This window comes from Danio rerio, chromosome 15, assembly GCF_052040795.2.
Source record: "Danio rerio strain M-AB ecotype USA chromosome 15, GRCz13ab, whole genome shotgun sequence".
NCBI lineage: Eukaryota > Metazoa > Chordata > Actinopteri > Cypriniformes > Danionidae > Danio > Danio rerio.
In genome coordinates this window covers 23,765,644-23,784,675 of record NC_141035.1, presented here as the reverse complement: position 1 = coordinate 23,784,675, position 19,032 = coordinate 23,765,644, and the positions used below count along the sequence as shown (strand labels likewise).

The 19,032-nt window shown below is 40.3% G+C and overlaps 1 protein-coding gene and 1 long non-coding RNA gene across 10 annotated transcripts in view; one reads left to right on the top strand and one right to left on the bottom strand.

Annotated features, from left to right (window-relative positions):
- Nucleotides 1-19,032, top strand: part of a2m2c (alpha-2-macroglobulin 2, member c) — a 30,535-nt gene that overhangs the window by 9,202 nt on the left and 2,301 nt on the right. For 4 of the 9 annotated variants that reach the window (XM_087282233.1, XM_087282235.1, XM_087282236.1 and 1 more), the window contains 15 exons: nucleotides 75-311; nucleotides 406-618; nucleotides 693-842; nucleotides 1,367-1,483; nucleotides 1,597-1,672; nucleotides 6,183-6,294; nucleotides 7,405-7,630; nucleotides 7,701-7,827; nucleotides 7,905-8,026; nucleotides 8,109-8,160; nucleotides 8,242-8,325; nucleotides 8,429-8,605; nucleotides 8,707-8,782; nucleotides 10,128-10,284; nucleotides 14,599-14,673. In XM_087282233.1, coding sequence (XP_087138359.1) covers nucleotides 75-311; nucleotides 406-618; nucleotides 693-842; nucleotides 1,367-1,483; nucleotides 1,597-1,672; nucleotides 6,183-6,294; nucleotides 7,405-7,630; nucleotides 7,701-7,827; nucleotides 7,905-8,026; nucleotides 8,109-8,160; nucleotides 8,242-8,325; nucleotides 8,429-8,605; nucleotides 8,707-8,782; nucleotides 10,128-10,284; nucleotides 14,599-14,673 — 2,001 coding nt within the window. Of the gene's footprint in view, nucleotides 1-74; nucleotides 312-405; nucleotides 619-692; nucleotides 843-1,366; nucleotides 1,484-1,596; nucleotides 1,673-6,182; nucleotides 6,295-7,404; nucleotides 7,631-7,700; nucleotides 7,828-7,904; nucleotides 8,041-8,108; nucleotides 8,161-8,241; nucleotides 8,326-8,428; nucleotides 8,606-8,706; nucleotides 8,783-10,127; nucleotides 10,285-12,881; nucleotides 13,255-14,598; nucleotides 14,674-19,032 lie in introns of all 9 variants that reach the window. The other 5 variants (XR_015508200.1, XR_015508199.1, XM_087282238.1 and 2 more) reach the window with 4 other exon arrangements.
- LOC147833661 (uncharacterized) lies at nucleotides 10,663-16,125 on the bottom strand. Its single transcript, XR_015509381.1, has 2 exons — nucleotides 12,839-16,125; nucleotides 10,663-11,355 (listed from the first exon to the last, which is right to left on the bottom strand). It is a non-coding gene; the product is annotated as an uncharacterized LOC147833661 (long non-coding RNA).

Here is a 19,032-nt window from a genome sequence, read left to right as displayed (position 1 = left end):
ACATTCACGTTTTTAAATTTTTTTTAATGGTTCAGTAGATACTGTAAAGCCATTTCTTGTTCTTGTATTTCCAGGCAAGTGCGTATCCAGGCTATCGTTCTTATTTTCAAAAATCTCCCTACTTCAATACGGATGAAAAAACTGTGCAGTTTTTTCCCAAACCTGCTGCTTCATACACCCCAACATTTAGTGAACTCATTATAGAAAATATTGAGCAGCCATTAAAGTGTGGCACTGAGATTACAGCCACTGTCAAGTATTATTTTGTTAAAGAGACCGTTAAAATTTTCAATGCTGACATTGTCTATATGGTGAGTACATGTGCTCATTCTTACAGTGATGACTTAAGTTAACATTAATTGACTGCACTGGTCAGTTTATAGCAGTGTTGTCTGTCTGTTTCAGGTCTTGTCCAGAGGAGTGATCATTCATCATGGATATGAGAAGGTTGAAGTGAAGTCTTCTAATGCAGTAGCAAGTGGCACAATGTCCTTCAAACTGTCTGTTGGTGCAGATGTGGCTCCTTTAGTGCAGATTCTGGCATACTGTGTCCTGCCAAGTGAAAATATTGCTATTCATAGTGAAAACTTTCATGTTGAAAAGTGTTTAAAAAATAAGGTAAAACACATTTGCACTTTTGAGCTAGTTTCACACGAGAAACAAAATGTCAAATCCTGCTGTTGTCATCACAGGTTTCCCTGCAGTTTTCTCCTGCTAAAGCAGTTCCTGGTGAGAAAAACACTCTCCAGCTCTCAGCTCAGCCTGGTTCACTGTGTGGCCTCAGTGCTGTAGATCAGAGCGTCCTGATGCTGGAGTCAGGAAAACGTCTGGATGCTGACAAGGTGTAGATGCTTTAAGATTTAATACTGTTTAACTGCATGCTTCAAATGGAGAACATATTATCTCAAGTATTCTTTGATCCATTATTGTCTAAGGTGACAAGTGTTAAACTGTTAAACTTTTTATTGATTTAATGACACACAGACGGGGTGGCACGGTGGCTCAGAGGTTAGCACTGTCATCTCACAGCAAGAATTCTAGCCAATCTGAGTCCCAGCTTTGCCTGCTCTCTTTGTGTTCTTGTAGGTTTCATTTAAGTACTCCAGTTCCCCCCACAGCCTAAAGACACTGTAAGTGAATTGGATAAACTAAAACTGGCTGTATTGGTTCACAAGTTAGTGTACTCACAGTGGTAAGTTGCGGCTGGAAGATCATCTGTCGCATAAAACATATGCCAGAGTACTTGCCGATTCATTCTGCGACACCTGATAAATCAGGGACTAATCTGAAGGAAATTAAGTTAGTGAGGGCACGCGGACATGAAAAGCAGATCATCAGACTAATTGTTATTTTAATCCCATCACAGATCTTCAACCTGCTGCCAGTAAAGTATGGATCAGGGTATCCTTCCAGTCTTCCTGATGAGAAGGAGTGTTTTTATATGATGGCGGTCCCAATAGAAAACATCTTTAAATCTTCAAAGGTGAGAATTCAAGTTTATCATCATTGCACATATAATAAAGATGACATGTTACACAAAATGTAGCAAATGTGATTAATCACCATTTCATTTGAATCGTTATTGTTGACTGACAGAGAATAGGATTGAAGATGGCAACAAATTTGGCTGTGAGATCTGGAACTTCGACTTGTGAAATGTACAAGAAGTTCAGTATGTTTGCTATTCTACCTGTTGATTAATAAATATTTAGTAAATTCATTATGTAGGATTTTATAAGATCTATAAATTGATGGAAACCAGGTATGGTATTAAATGAATTACTCTGCCATTGTACATTTAAAGGGCACCTGTGGTGGTTTGGACAGACATATGTATAGGTATAGTGTATAAATCAAAAATCAAATCAAATCACTTTTTTTGTCACATCATCTGCAGCATGTGTGCTATTATGAGTGAAAAGCTTAGATGCTGGCTCCAGACAGTACAAAATACAGATGGTGCAAATACAACGACAGTGCAAAATACAGACAGTGCAAAATACAACAGCGTACTCCCTTAAAAAAAAAGAAAAAGAAAAAAAACAGGACAATGTAAGATTGTGCGATATGTGCAATGGATAGGTGTCCACATAGTTATTGTAGGCAGTAGTGTTTCAAGTATGGATTGGTTAAAGTGCAGTGCATGCTACATATTGATGGTGTGCAGAGAGGGGTATGGAAGAGTCTGTGTGGGGTGTGTTAAGTGTTCATCAGCCTGATAGTCTGAGGTAAGAAGCTTTCCATCAGCCGGCTAGTGCGTGATCCTGCGGAACCGTTTGCCTAAGGGTAGCAGAGAGAAAAGACTATGGCTTGGGTGACTGATAATTCTCTTGGCTTTCCTCATGCACTGCCTGGTGTAGATGTCCTGGAGGGAGGGAAGCTCACCTCCTACTATGCATCCAGCAGTTTGCACAATCCTATGTAGGCCTTTGCGATTGCTGCTGGTGCTATTTCCATACTAGGTGGTGATACAGCCAGACAGGATGCTCTCCACAGTGCAGGTGCAGAATGAGCGGAGGCTCATTTCAAACCTCCTGAGATGCCTGAGGAAGAAGAGGCATTGTTGTGCCTTCATCAGCACTGCGTCTGTGTGAGCCGTCCATGTCAAATGGGGGTGGGTTCTCTCTTCTCTCTTCTGAAATCAACCACCAGCACCTTGGTTTTGCTGATGTTGAGTGAGAGGTGATTTTCCTCACACCACTGCATCAGAGTGTGCACCTCCACTCTGTTGGCCGTCTCATCATTATCTGTGATTAGGTCCACCAGCGTTGTGTCATCAGCAAATTTAACGATGACGTTGGAGCTGTGTTTGGCTGTACAGTCATGTGTGTACAGGGAGTACAAGAGTGGGCTGAGAATACAGCCCCGGGGAGCACCAGTGTTGAGGATCAGTGTGGACGAGGTGATGTTGTTCAATCTGACCACCTGGCGTGTGCCTGACAGGAAGTCCAGGATCCAGTTGCACAGAGAGCTGTTCAGACCCAGAGCCTGGAGCTTCACCACCAGCTTGGCAGGCACTATGGTGTTGAATGCTGAGCTGTAGTCCACAAACAGCATTCTCATTTATGTGTTTTTGTTTTCCAGGTGAGACTGAGCAGTGTGCAAGGTGAAAGCAATTGCATCATCAGTGGAGCGTTTCCTGTATGCAAATTGCAGAGCAGGCAGTACAGAGCAGATGTGCTTTTTAATCAGCTTCTCAAAGCACTTTCTGAAGATGGGTGTCAAAGCAACTGGACGCCAGTTATTCAAGCATGTAGTATTAGCTGATTTCGGTAGGGCCACAATAGTAGTCGTCTTAAAGCATATGGGAACCACAGACCGAGAGAGCAAGAGGCTAAAGAAGTCTGTGAAAACTTCTGCTAGCTGGTGTGCGCATGCTTTAAGTACACGTCCAGGGATGGCATCTGGGCCAGATCTGGGAAAGATGTCCTGACGTCCTCTACAGAAACAGCGAGTGTGCTGGCGTTTTTTGTTTCGGCTGTGGGGGCGCGCAGTGTGCACGCGCTGTCCTGGGCTTCAAATCGGCCGTAGAACGAGTTAAGCTCGTCCGGGAGAGACGCTGCAAAGTTTACAGTGGCGGATTTGTTACATTTAAAGTCCATGATATAATTAAGTCCCTGCCACATGCTTCTTGCGTTATTGGTGTTAAATTGACTCTCTGCCTTGTTTCTTTATTAACGTATTGCTGCTTTGATGTTTTTCCTGAGGTTGTAATTTACTTGCTTTTGTTCCTCAGCATTTCTGGATTTATAAGCAGAAGCACGCACTGATAGAGCTGTTCGAACTTCATCATTGATCCATGGTTTTTGGTTGTGGTAGATACGGACATTTTTTGTTGGGACCACGTCTTCTCTGCATTTCCTGATGAAGCATGTGACTGTTGGCGTACACGTCAATCTCGTCATTACACGCTGCCCGGAACATGTCCCAGTCCACGTGATCAAAACAGTCTTGAAGTATGGAATCCGATTGGTCCGTCCAGCTCTGAAATGTCCTGAGGGTGGATGGTTCCCGTTTCAGTTTCTGCCTGTAAGCAGGCAAGAGCAGAACAGAAGAGTGATCTGATTTGCCAAACGGTGGGCGGGGGAGGGATTTGTCTGCGTCCCGGAAAGGAGAGTAGCAATGGTCCAGAATGCAATCACCACGCGTGTTTGCAGTGATGTGTTGATAGTATTTTGTAGTGATTTTCCTGAGATTGGCGTTGTTAAAGTCCCCTGTAACAATAAAAGTGTGCGGTTTCCTGCTCGCTTATGCTCCCGTACAGTTCCCTGAGCGCCTGCTCTGTGTTGGCTTGAGGCGGGATGTACACAGCCATAATGATAGCAGCTGTGAACTCCCTCGGTAGCCAGTATGGCCGACACCGAAGCATAAGATATTCCAGATCAGGAGAACAAAATGATCTAACTGGGTGTATGTTCCAATCATCACACCACGACTTCTTAATAAAGAAACACACCCCTCCTCTTTTGCTTTTCCCAGTAAGTTCTTTTGTTCTATCCGCGCGGTGCTTGAAGAACACTGAAAGTTCAACAGCTGTGTCTGGTACCTCTGCAGATAGCCAGGTTTCTGTAAGGCAGATATCAACCCAGGCTCATTGTGGAAATGAAGTCCCGCGAACGTTTCTGGAGACCGCGGAATACATCCCGGCGGGTACGTACGGCTGCAGTTTTTGTTTTTGCGAATCCGCGAGAGGCTGCTGTTGTGTGATTTTTCTCATCTTGAACGTCTCTTGCGAGTGCGGTTCGCACCCGCGCTGTTCTCGCGTCAACCCGCCAGAGGCCGCTGTCCGACTGACCGGATGATTGACTGCGCGACCGGCCAATCGGCTGACCGCCCTCCTCTTTCCCTGAACCCAACCAATTTTACCGATTGACCCGCCCGCTCGCTTGCTTCCCCTAAACCCGAGCAACAGTTTACAAAAGCCGTCCAAAAAAAGAAAAGCCCTGATTTTTTTTTCTACCACGTTTTCAGATTTCACCGCGTTCTCACCCTGTTATGAAACTTGTTCACTTAATTTTTGGGATTCTGTTTTTGTCTTACCTGATTGCTGGAACTGCTCTTCCCCGGACTCGAAACCGATCGATCGCCGTGGTCAACTCCTCCTCTCTGCATCTCGAGCCTGCCGACGTTACACGGTGAGCTGAGTGGACAAACGGGTTGCAGCGGGAAAGCCCTCCACAAGGAGGTACGCGGTCGGCCGGCAGGCATGAAAGGGAACAGCGTCACACCGCCCCGCAGCGTTCGCTTGAAAAAAATAAATGCAGCCGTACGTACCTCCACGGGACTACGTTTTCAGAATGAGCTTGGGTTGCAGATAATGCTGCAGTTTCTTGTTTCCCGTTGGAAGGAAATGCGCGCCCGTAGCTCGCAAAGTTTGTTGTCCAGTGACTGAACGTTAGCCTGCAGAATGGTGGGGATCAGAGTTCGAAATCCATCTCAGTCAGACGAGAATGTGTGTTTTGAAATGAACCTGAATTGGGTTTTGAATTGAACCTAAACTGGCACACTCAGAAGCACCATAATATTCATATTAAATCTTTAAAAAGGGGTAAACTATGTCGTATTGAGGGATATAAACACATCCAGTCCTTTTTTTTTCAATTTAACAACATAAAAACGGTGGACCAATTAGAGCGGTTTTGAGATTGACCACAACTCCTGACATAGGAGTGCAACTGAAGTAGAAGTGCGAGCGCCCAGCCACAACTCAGGACACAGTTTAAATTTCTGAAGGCCACAGAGTCCTATCTGAATAGTTTTATTTTAAATAACATGCAAAATGTGCACGTCTGGTGTGCTGTGTCATGGCTCTGAGCGGCGCATGTGGTGTGTGACGTTCTTTAGTTATAGTAATAGCAAAGCATTAAAATAATATCTTCAAAATGTTGAAGAAGATCTTTCTCTCGCTACTGGTGTTGCTACTGTAGATGTGGAACAAAAACTCATTACTGAAGCAGATTTTATGTTAATTTAAAGTAAACTAAATCTAATTCATTCAAATGTATTTGTCCTATACAGTACTTTAAATTAATGTAGTATGAATGATGTTCTTTTGGTAAGGATTATAGTTTATTTTAATAAATTTAAAATTTTAAAAAAAGTAAAAGAGATTGAATCAGTATTCTTTCTTATCCCCAAATTACTGTATGTAGTTTTGCAAATATTATGTTCTCTTTGTTTAGTGTTTCGGGATATTGGCTTAGCTGAAGATTCAGTTCCTCATTGGACTTTATTTGAGGAAAATGTTCGATCTGTCTTTCCAAAAACATGGCTTTGGCAACTTATTGAAATAAGGTTGGTAAGGCATCTTCAAAAGTCAGATGTCAAAAATGCAAAATAGCAAATATGTTACCCTGAGTCACAAAACAAGCCATAAGGGTAAATTTTTAGGAATAAATAGATTTTTCATCATTGTACGGTTATATTACTATGAGACAGTGTTTGGCAAAGTTATAACTATTTGAAATATGCAATCTGAGTTAAAATCAAAATATTGAGTATGTTACATTTATTCATTCATTCATTCATTTTCTTGTCGGCTTAGTCCCTTTATTATTCTGGGGTCACCACGGAGGAATGAACCACCAACTTATTCAGCAAGTTTTTACGCAGCGGATGCCCTTCCAGCCGCAACCCATCTCTGGGAAACATCCACACACACATTCACACACACACTCATACACTACAGACAATTTAGCTTAACCAATTCACCTGTACCGCATGTCTTTGGACTGTGGGGGGAACCAGAGCACCCAGAGGAAACCCATGCGAATACAGGTAGAACATGCAAACTCCACAGAGAAATACCAACTGACCCAGCTGAGGCTCGAACCAGCAACTCAGCGACCTTCTTGCTGTGAGGCGACAGCAGTACCTCCAGGTGCTCTGGTTCCCCCCACAGTCCAAAGACATGCGGTACAGGTGAATTGGTTAAGCTAAATTGTCTGTAGTGTATGAGTGTGTGTGTGAGTGTGTGGATGTTTCCCAGAGATGGGTTGCGGCTGGAAGGGCATCCGCTGCGTAAAAATGTGCTGGATAAGTTGGCAGTTCATTCCGCTCTGGTGACCCTGGATTAAAAAAAGGGACTAAGCTGAAAAGAAAATGAATGAAATTAACTTATTAGTAATGCATATTACTAATCAAATTCAAGTTTCATATATTCACAGTAGGACATTTACTATTGTTTTTCATAGAAGATGATCTTTACATTATATTACAATGATTTGTGTAATAAAAAAGAAAATAGGTCCTTTCAACCCATTCTATGTATTTTGGGTAAAACAATAGCATGCAACTTAAGATCCTATTTTTTGGGTCCAGGGTCACATATATGAATAGTTATGATATACCTTTTTTATGTCCCACACTAATATTATTTAATAAGTTTTACACTATTTGCTCCAGTGACTCTGGATCAGCCGAGGTTCCTGTCACAGTTCCTGACACCATCACCTCTTGGGAGACGGAGGCCTTCTGTCTGTCCTCCACAGGTCTGGGTTTGGCTCCTCCTGCTCAGCTGACAGTTTTCCAGCCCTTCTTCCTTGAGCTCTCTTTACCTTACTCCATCATCCGTGGAGAGATGTTTGAGCTCAAGGCCACTGTCTTCAACTATCTGTCCAAGTGCATCATGGTGAGATTTCAGACTCAGCCTGATCCAGTCAGATCAAATATTCCACTAATCACATGTGCTTGACTGACAGGTTAAAGTGAGCCCAGCTCCTTCCTCAGACTACACTCTCAAAGCCTCCTCTGATGATCAGTATTCATCCTGTCTCTGTGCTAATGGAAGAAAAACCTTTAAATGGATCCTCACTCCTTCTGTTATTGGTGACTTGTCCATTCTGAATCATAGTTTCTCAGTGTTTGTGTCTGCTGTATCTTCACGCACATTTCTTGTGATGCAGGAGTGGTGAATGTTACAGTCAGAGCAGAGGCAGAGGCGTCCCAGACTGTGTGTGACAATGAGATTGTGAGTGTGCCAGAGAGAGGACGCATTGACACCGTCACACGAAGTCTGCTTGTACAGGTGCACATCAAATGGCTTTCGGCAATCATATACATGATCCTTATACTGTATGTGATACTGTTTTTATTGTTTAATGCTGCAGGCTGAAGGAATCAAAAAGGCAAAGACCAACAGCTGGTTACTGTGTCCAAAGGGTTTGACTTCAGACAGTATTTAGTATCATAGTTTTAACTCTGTTGATCACTAATGCAAGATTCTGCCTCTCTGATTCACAGGGGACAGTCTTTTAGAGGAAATAGATCTGACTCTTCCTAAAGACATGATAGAGGGATCAGTCACATCCTCTGTTTCCGTCATTGGTAAAATATATTTACATGTAAAATCAAAATGAAATAGCAAAAATGTACATTTGGATTTCTAAAACAGATCATATTGCTAATCAAACTTTTGTTTGGTTTGTAGGAGACATAGTGGGTCGTTCACTGAAAAAACTTCACAGAACATTATGGAGGATTTACAGATCTGGTAACCAAAACATAGCTATTCTTTCTCCCAGTATTTACATTCTGCAGTACCTGGAGAACACAAAGCAGCTCACCTCAGCCATCCGAGAGAAAGCCAGCAGCTTCCTTAAGAGCGGTGAGGAACATTTTAAAAAATAGCAAGACTGTTTAGTTGTTTGAATTTAGATAAAACTGGTTAACTTAAATAAGCTTTTTAACTATTATCAAATTGAACAGGATACCAGAGACAACTGAAATACAGGCATAGAAATGGAGCATACAGCACATTTGGCAATGGAAAGGGGAATGCATGGTAAATGCTGTGTTCATAATTTTGCTAAAACACTAGGGATGTAACGGTATTGTAAATACCGTCATACCGCAATATTATTTTTTTCGATATTATCGAAGTCGCATGACTCGGTAAAACTAAAGGTCTTCTAAGAAAATTTGCTCAGGCGAATGAAGCGAACGGGACGTAGCTAAAACTACATTTCCCATCAGCCCAGGCGTGGCCATAATCCTTTGCGGTCTGTTGTCGCTACAGATCCAGTAATGCGGAAATGGAGTGTGCTGCTAGTAGCGGAGATGAAAAAAAGATGGAAATGATCGAACCTAAAGCGGGTGTTGTCGCCGCGCGCGTGCTGAATAGTGGTGCTGTCGCGCGCGTTCTGATCAGCTGTGTTGTGGCGCGCGTATTGTAAAGCGCCGAGGGGGGGTTGAGCGCGCATATTCAAGAGAGGTGTTGTCTCGCGCCTACTGAAGGGCTGGATTGGACGGAGGTTGTGTCCCGTCGCGGGGGCACTTTTGATCGTTTTGGAAGGGCATTTTCTATCCAAGACTAAAAAGGGCATGTGCACTGCACAGGTTGAGCCATATGTGTGCACGTGCCTGCAAGTTGGGGAATACGACTAATAACAGTCATGGGGACTGCAGAAACACAGCACACTGTTCAGATTGATGCAGACATTGACTTGTACCGCAAAGAGATCTCTATCTCACTCATGGTTTGTCTTCTCAAGTGGGGGAAAGACAATGCACAACGTTACCCCACTGCTGTCAACCTGGGCCAAGTCATATCTCTCTTGTCCCAGAAACCTCAGTCCCAAATGAGAGGGTTTTTTTCTGTTGCAGGGGACATTGTAAATACCCAGAGATACCAGCTTTTACCAGATTATAATTATATGATAATTTTCCTTTAAACCCATCTCTATCTAAGTGAGTGAGTGATTACATGTTGAATGTGATGAGTTTTCAACAATACTAAATTGAAACTTTATTTTTTTACATGGTTTAATAATTTTTTGTTATTAAAATTGAAGTTAGTGTTTCAAAGCTTACAGATAGATGGCTAATTTGTATGTCATTGACACTTTTGGCACTTTTTTGGAGTATTTTCAAAAGTTTTTTTTCCTGTAAATGATTCAATAAATACCGTACCGTGACATTCATACCGAGGTATTACCGAACCGTGAAATTCTGATACCGTTACATCCCTATAAAACACACATTAATATGGTACAATTATATAAATTACATTACGTTAATATAAATACAATTATAACCCTAAGTGAGTGGTAAATAAGAAATAGAAAAAAATGCTTGCTTAGCAATTAATGATGGATGACTTTTTAATATTAAATCCTTCACACCACCAGGTTGACTGCCTTTGTCCTGAAGTCTTTTGTCAAAGCACAGAAATACATATATATAGATCCACAAATTATTAAGAGTGCAAAGAAGTGGTTAATAGGTACACAGGATCCAGAAGGCTGTTTCATCCAGCATGGAAGACTATTCAACAACAGACTGAAGGTTTGTCAACTCACTGCCACAATAAAATGTGCATTACTATAACTCTGGAGGTCACATGAACCATTCCTTTGACACCATCATATTGGCAGGCAGGAACCGTCATAAATGAATACAAAATGTATGGGACCAGCATTAATTTTAAGACAACAGAGCTCACTGTGAACTTTAATTGATATAATGTGTTTCATTGATAAAATGGACAGCTTTCCTGACTATGATTAACATCTTTACAGATATTAAGAAATTTAATGCTCTAGAAGAAAACAAGATACAATAAGAGCTGTTACGATTTTAAAGATGGTGAGTCAAGGGGAAGGAGAGTAACATTAATTTTGGTGAAATCAACAAGTGAGTGACAAAATACCAAGACTAACAAAATGCAATAAAATGAGTTTATTTACAAAGATGGTGATAATAATAAATGCAAAAACATGTATATAGAAACAACAATAAATGTTTACAAGGATATATTGAAATTTACAGACAACAAATGGGACAAAAGATGTTTGAACAGATTGATGAGAGAGTTGGAGAGATGAGACGCGGGCGGCATCCAAACAATAGAAATAAATAAAACAAAACAATCTATTGGCCCAACCGCTACCCTAACTATCCAAAAGAAAAATACAGCAATTATCGTAAAGAAATCTTCGCGTCTATTACGCACTACCTAACCTACTCTAATATATACTATGAGAAAACAAAAGTACAGTGGGTGGAGCACGCCCCGTGCCTAGTGTGTCTAATAACAGCGATAATCAAAACTACATGTGCACAATGTATGTCAAGTGACATTCTTACCTGTCCCACTCTCCAACCTCAGATGTGCATAACACTGACGGTAGACAAATAGAGAACACACACATAACAACGGACAAATAACAAATTGTAACACACTGAAAACAGATTGCAATTTCACTGACACACAACACAACACAGAAATTCAGGGCCTCTCGAGTAGCGTCCTGTCAGCACTTTTATACCACGGTGGCAGCGGCTGGATTGCAGACGATGGGTGATGTCAGGGAGGAACATGGCAAACAGCTGGGCGGTGGTAGCCACTCGGAGCCACTGTATGGGTGAAAGTGGGAGAGAGGGAGAGAGCGAGTGAGCACAGGAAGAGAGAAAGACTAGCGAAAATAATAATAATAATCACGCAACACAGAAATGTACAGGAATGTAACAAGAGCCCAGAGTGAAAACGTTTGAACAGATTTCAAAATTGTTCTAATTGTGTTGAAACATATATTGTATATTCCATTTAGTTCTGCCCAGTGGAAGCAACAGAAAATATTAGGCACCTTTTTTTACACCTTTTCCAAATTTACATTTTAGCACTTTGCCCAAAGCCTAACAATAAATCACTGTCATTTACAGCCTTAAAAGTAATTTACTACCATCTTAAATGTGCCACCTTTTATCTTATATTTATGTTAATTTTATGCATTGTTCACTTATAAAGCAGTAATGCATTTTGTCTTTTTCAACTGAAACTAAAGGGCACAGATAGATTAAAAAAAGACACATACACAGACTCCAAACACTTTTACCCTCTAGCTGTTACTGCACAAGATGTCCTTCTGGAGCATCAGTTAGCATTTACAGCTTTTCTTTCAAAGACCAGTTGAAACAAATGTAGAAAATTAAGTTGACTAAGATGGCACATTTGCAACAAGTGCGTTTGATTTTATCACTGTTAAATATTTCACACTCAGCTGTTGTAGCATTATTTACTTTAAACACAACATGAGTTCATGTGTGAATAATGGCTAAGTTAAATATTTACTAATACTTACACTGCTGTGTTTAAACTTAAAGATCATGTACGTCCATCTAGTGTGTTTACATTAAAAAGCAATGGAAAAGTAAAAAGTGTTCATAAAGTGTAAATAAAGTAACATTAAGTTTACATATTAATTCAACTGACCTTTACTTATATAGCACTTTTACAATGTAAATTGTGTCAAAGCAGCTTCACATAGATCATAGTAAATTGAAAAAGTGTACTTCAGTTTTCAGTAGGGTTGGGTAGAATTTGGGTTTTTTTCGATACCAGTGCAAAATCGATACTTTTAAAATGATATCCCTCAAAGCTGTTTAGAATGAAACATTTAGAGATGGTATGACACAAAGCGTACTTATGTGTGTCTTTGATGCACCCCTTATTGCTTCTTAAAGGTGGCACACAGCAGATGTCCCGCTCAGAGCTGCGGCACGGCGCACACATGACAGTTGATAGTATCACACACCAGAAGTGCACGTAAAATATTCAGATGGCCCTTTGTGGCGTGGCAGAAATATGAACAGTCACGAGTCTTGGCTGGGTGCCTCGGACAGCCGCTGACTTGCAAATTCTACAATATATGGCGCTGCACGTCACTTCTGGTGCACGACCTGCTTTACGTTCTTGTTGCAGCATCAGTGGCACCAGAATATGGCACTGAAATTCATATGCTGATTTGATACGGTGCATACCGGTTCCGTTTCAGTACCCAACCCTAGTTTTCAGTGTTTAAGTTCAGTCTAGTTCAGTTCAGTGTGGTTTAATACTCACTATTGAGAGTCCAAATACTGAAGAGCAATCCATTGATGCACAGCTCTACAGATCCCGAACCATGCAAGCCAGAGGTGACAGCGGCGAGGAAAAAACTTCATCAATTGGCGAATTTGAAGAATTAAAAAACCTCGAGAGAAACCAGGCTCAGTTGGGCACGACCATTTCTACTATGGCCAAACGTTTTGTGCAGAGCTGCAGTCTAGGCGCCGGAGGCTGGAGAATGCTGGACCTCAGCGAAGACTTCTCTGTCCCTGGAGCGTCTCATGCTCTTCACTCCTTCAAGACCACCACAGCAGCTGCTCAGGATACGGCCTGGTCCAGGATTATGGAAACCTTGGGATCATCTCATCACTGGTCTTGGATCGAATCAGTGGCACTGCATAGTCTGAGGGCCTCAGGATGAGTATCCCCAGGTGGAAATAGAGAATAAAGAGAATAATTAGCGTAGCTGCTGTTCATAGTGTATATAAACAAGCGTGGGGCACATCCATGTATTATAACACTAAGTGATGCACTGAGTGTATGCTTTACTAAAATGATAGGTCTTTAATCTAATTTTGAACTGCGAGAGTGTGTCTGAGCCTCGGACATTATCAGGAAGGTTATTCCAGAGTTTAGGACCCATAAATGAGAAGGCTCAACCTCCTTTACTCACTTTTGCTATTTTAGGTACTACCAGAAGCCCTGAGTTTTGAGATCTTAAAGAGCAGGTTCGATTGTAGCGAGAAAGGAGGTTGGTTAGATAAACAGAAGCTAGATTATTTAAAGCTTTATAGGTAAGAAGTAATATATTACAGGAAACTTAACAGGCAGGGTGATATGATCATATTTTCTAGACCTGTTAAGAACTCTGGCAGCTGCATTTTGTACTTCTAGAAGTTTGTTAAAAGAGGATGCTGGGCCACCAGCCAACAGTGCATTACAGTAGTCCAGCATCTTTTTCAGCAATATTAGCGTCAGCAATATTTCTCAGATGAAAGAAGGCAGTTTTTGTGACATGCGAGATATGATTTTCAAAAGTTTAATTGTTGTCTAATATGACACACGATTTTTTATAGTAGAGCTAATGCTAACTTTGTATGCCTCTAATTGCAGGTTGAGTTGTGAGATCTGCTGTGTACAGGATTTAGGCCCAATAAGTAATAATTCTGTTTTGTCTTAAGAGAAGAAAATTGTTGGCCATCCAGTCTTCAATGACTCAGTTAGTTCAGACATCTCATCAGGTTTAGTTGAAATATATAATTGAGTATCTGCATAGCAGTGAAAGCTGATCCCATGTCTTCTAATAATGTTTCCCAGGAGTAACATGGATATTGTGAACACCAAAGAGCCTAAAACTGATACTTGAGACACCCCATACTTTACTGAGCTGACTTGTGAAAGCTGCCCATTAATATTCACAAACTGGTAACAGTAACTGGTCAGCTAAGTATGAGTTAAACCATTGTACAGTCTGTGGACACCTTTAGAATTTAAGCGATTTATGAGGATATTGTGGTCGATAGTGTCAAATGCGACACTAAGATTGAGTAAAATTAATAGCGAGATGGACCCTTGGTCAACAGTTAAGAGTAAATCGTCATTAATACATCATTATTCATGTATTGTTATTGTAAGGTGTTACCAGCCTTGACAAGACTGCAAATGTTACAATTCTTTTGTTATATTTAGAATTTTTCACATCAATTTTTTTCTATATGTATATTTCTTTACTAGATTGTGGTGCTTTATTTACCGCTGTTTCTCCTCTATCATAGGGTGGAGTCAGTGATCATGTGACAATGACGGCCTACATTACTGCATCACTGCTTGAACTGGAAACTTCAGTCACAGTAAGTTCATCTCCAGGAAACACAGTATAAACCAGACATGTGATCAGCCGAGGACAAAAAAAGAAGGAAGACGAAACGAGATAAAACAGTTTATCATTTTTCTTTTCCTTCAGCATGCTTTTTAGTGATTTTTAATTTATTATAAAATAAACTTTAATAAATTGGTGTTATTTATTCATTGTCTTGTCGGCTTAGTCCCTTTATTAATCCGGGGTCGCCACAGCGGAATGTATCGCCAACTTATCCAGCAAGTTTTTTCCAGCCCTTCCAGCCGCAACCCATCTCTGGGAAATAAATTGGTGTTATCATCTAAACAATTACATAACAATTTCAGGTATTAGATTTCAGGTGCTAGGCTGTGGCGCTGAAATAATAAAGATATCGGGCCCTATCATAAACCCGGCGCAGTTCGGTGCAAGGCGCGGCGCAATAGTCTTTTGGTAGTTTCAGCTTGGCGCAAGAGTCGTTTTGAGGCATTGCGCTACACTGTTTAAATAGCAAATGCATTAGCGCTCATTTGTGCGCCCATAGGCGTTCTAGTCTAAAAGGAAGGCATTCTGAGGCGTACCGCTGGCGCGTTGATATTTTGAGAATCTATAATAAATTTTTCATTAGACCAAAACTAACCGTCTAAACTCAGGCGCAGAGTTGCGCCTCACTTACGCACTGCTTAATACGCACAAGAGAGCAATAGGCAAATATCTTTACATATTAAAAAATGTAAATATTAAGGATATATATAGGATATAATAAGAATAGATATAGGATATAAATATAAAGGATTAAAATATTACAAAACATATTATTTTCTAGCCTAAATAAATATGAAAAATCACTGCTTTTATGTCTTCTTCATGTCGGTAGGCTTTTTCAGTTCATTCATAACAATTTGCTTTTGTATATTTGCTTTTGTTATTATTATTAGCAGTATTATTTATTATATCCATATTTATATTTGTTTTATTAAAAACAAGCTTAGATTTGCCCACCTGTCAGGTTTTAGACCATATGGGGCACATTTAGGATATAACTCAGGTTTTTGAGCACATTTTGTTATTATTATTCATTTATTTGTTTGCTGGAAATTAGAACTGAATTTAGAAATAGTTTTGAAACGAATATTTGCGCTTAACAAACAAAAGTATTTATTTATAGACTAATTGATGTCTGTGCGTAAAGGTTTCCCTATCCAAGAGCGAATGTGAAAGTAGTTCCATTATCTCTCATTCTCACACAGTAGATGCTCTGTTTAACAGTTTTCTGTTAAAAAACTGTCAACTGTTTGCTTGTAAAATGTTAATTTTTTCCACTTAGACTTACTACGCGTCATGTAAATAGCGAATGCGCTCTTGGCGCGATGCAGCTGACTCTTAAAGGGAATGGGAGATGAGACTCTAATTGGTTTATTCTCAAAACACACCTATAACTCATTAAGAAAATAAACTCAACCCTTTTAGACCATGCGCCACGGCGCAAGGCAGATTTCCCGTTCTTAAATTAGCAAAAACACGTCCTGACATGCCCTGAAAGGGTTTGCGTCCTGCGTTTTGCGCTCTGCGCATAGACCGTCAAAATAGAGCCCATCAGGACAGATGACTGGCAGAGGATGATAACAAAAGTGCGTCCTGGCTTTATTATTAATGTAGATAAAGCGGAAAAAATGAGCGTGGAAAAAGTGAACAGCCGCACACGCATTCAAAGCGATTTCATGCACATTATAAGACTGCACAATATTATTATACCTGAATGACGTCCAAAATGAAGCAGTTAAAGGTGCAGTAGGCGATTGTCTTTAGAAGCATTTTTTGCAGTGCTGGTAAAAAGTCTCTTCACAGTCCAATAGTAATGATTACAGTAAACAGGGGCGCCTGCAGGATTTTATTCCAAGGTACGCACAAATCCAGCACCGCCCCGCCCTCTTCAGATGGCTGTTATTTCAGTATTCAAACGTTAAATAACGAATGCATCAAGTAAAATAAAAATGAATATATATTTATAATTCAGCTAAATTCTGCTCTTTTAATCTTTGATTTTTTATTATTTTATTTTTGTTAGTTTTAATATTTTATTGTATTCATAATTAAAGCTATAGACAAAATCCTGCATGACATTTTAGAAAATGTTTTTCGTATCTACCCAGTATGTATTAAAGATCACTGAGAACAAAAAACAAACAAAAAAACACAGAAACATGTTACATGCTCCCATAAATGTCCAAATTATATTTAACTGAATCGTTAAAAAAATGTGAAAATTGCTCAGTTTATTTTTATAAAACATTTTATTATTTTTTTTAATTAAAAACTATACCGACAATTAAGAATCCATTTTTATTTTATTTATTCATTAATTTGACCTGTTTATTGGTGCATATATAGGCTATAATTTAACTCGTACAACAATACCTTGGACAGCTACAGTGCCACTAAAGCTTTCAAACATAACCCCAATAAAGTAATGAAGGATTAGACTTTCTCTGGAGACTCATCACGCCATAATCGTCCTTCTGGTGGTATAGCCGGCATTAAATCACAAAACAAGACGTCTGGCTTGACTAAAGTGCAGTTATTTCCTCGTTGTCAAAGAGTCTGCAAGTTCGTGTTACTTGGATATAGTATTTAGCTATAGGATTGTGAACATCAATATTGTTAAGCGTGTCTTTATTCGATGCACAGCAGAAAAAAAAGTATTTCAGCAGTGCATGTAGCTGTTGGTTAAGTTCTCTCCCGGAGTCAACTGTAACAACTGTAACCATACCCAAGTGTTCTCAGAACGATTTGGCACGATAGTGGAAAAGCAGGCAGCTGCAGTGTATACTATTTAATAATCAATTTAAATTATGTCACATATAAATAAATAAATAAATAAATAAATAAAAAGCGGCATTAAATCCCACCCTCTCATGGTAGGTATGCACAGTGCGTACTGCCGTACGGCTGCAGGCGCCACTGACAGTAAATGATCTAAATGTATTTATATGTATTTTTATTTTTTGGGTAAGGCATAAAACTAAAACATGTTCATCCAATTAAATATTGTCTGGTCGACATCCCCCATAATTCTGATAATTAGCCGAAGCTGTCAACAAATGCAGATTTAGACTTCTGCGCATCTCTGTTCACACATATCCGCCATTAACATGTGTATGTGGGCACGCCTGCATGCACACCGCACATTCACGACGGATGCACATGAGACTGTCATAGTCGCAGTAAAATCAAATGCTGAGTTTAAACAATATTGGAGTTACTTTTGCACGCTGTAGGAAGGACCACACCATGGCTGAAGTACCTCGGTTAGACTGGTAATGTTCTGTTTTAAAACTATTTTAGTCCCCCAAAGCTGTATGTAGAGTGTGTTAGGTTATGAATGGGTTATATGCACAGTGTGTATACAGTGTTGTTTAGCCACTGAAATCTTCTGACGAAAGATTTATGTAATTATTTTTTAGTTTCATAAGGGGCCTTTGACAACATCAATAATGTGAATTTTTATTTAGTTTAACAACAAATCATCAGTAAATAGCTTTTAGCTTTTCGGCCTATCCAGCTTTACTGAGCTGAAGTAGTTTTATATTCACATTGGTTCATTTTTGAACAATGCGGCCTCCCTATACTGTTTAACATGCTACTCTGAATATTCGCTCAGAAATAGCATGTAAGCGTGGCTTAGTAATAAGTGAAATTCCTGCACGTCGCCGGCCAAAGACTAACTACATTTTTAACTGGCGAATGACATGAACTAGTGGGTTGTCTGCTGTCGTGTCGCGGTGCACGCGTTCGTGATTTCAGGAGCGGTGGCTTTGGAACAGTCCCTCCCCTGCCGTCCAAAGATAATATGCTAACCAGTTAGCAATTTGGCAGATCATCTACTGCACCTTTAATGCCTCTTCTTGTGCACAATGATGAACAATGAAGGCGATTAGGTTTTCTGCTTTGATAATGATGAACCTCACTGAACCCCACCTCCCTCACAAAAAACTTTTGTTTTCCCCAAATAGGGCCCACTCACACTATGCTATCCGAACTATAAATTTGAATCGGGAGTACTCAGCACGGGCTTTGTCGCCGTACGCTTGTGTGTGAGTGCAAAACGTGCCTGAGCCCAAAACTGAAAGCGAGACGTGACTTTTAAGGGACTGTTTCATATGGATTAATTAATCATTCTTACTGTACAGTGAACGCAAACTGTCACAGTTTATTAAAGATGCAAACCCCTCATTGCATGACAGCTGCGCACCCTCAGCAAACCTGCTACTTCCTGCAGCGCGAGGATTTTATGATTGTTTATGAGCGGGAGATGGGAGGGGGAACAAGTGTGCTTTGGCCCGTTTCAAGGCAACTGTATATAGTGTGAGTA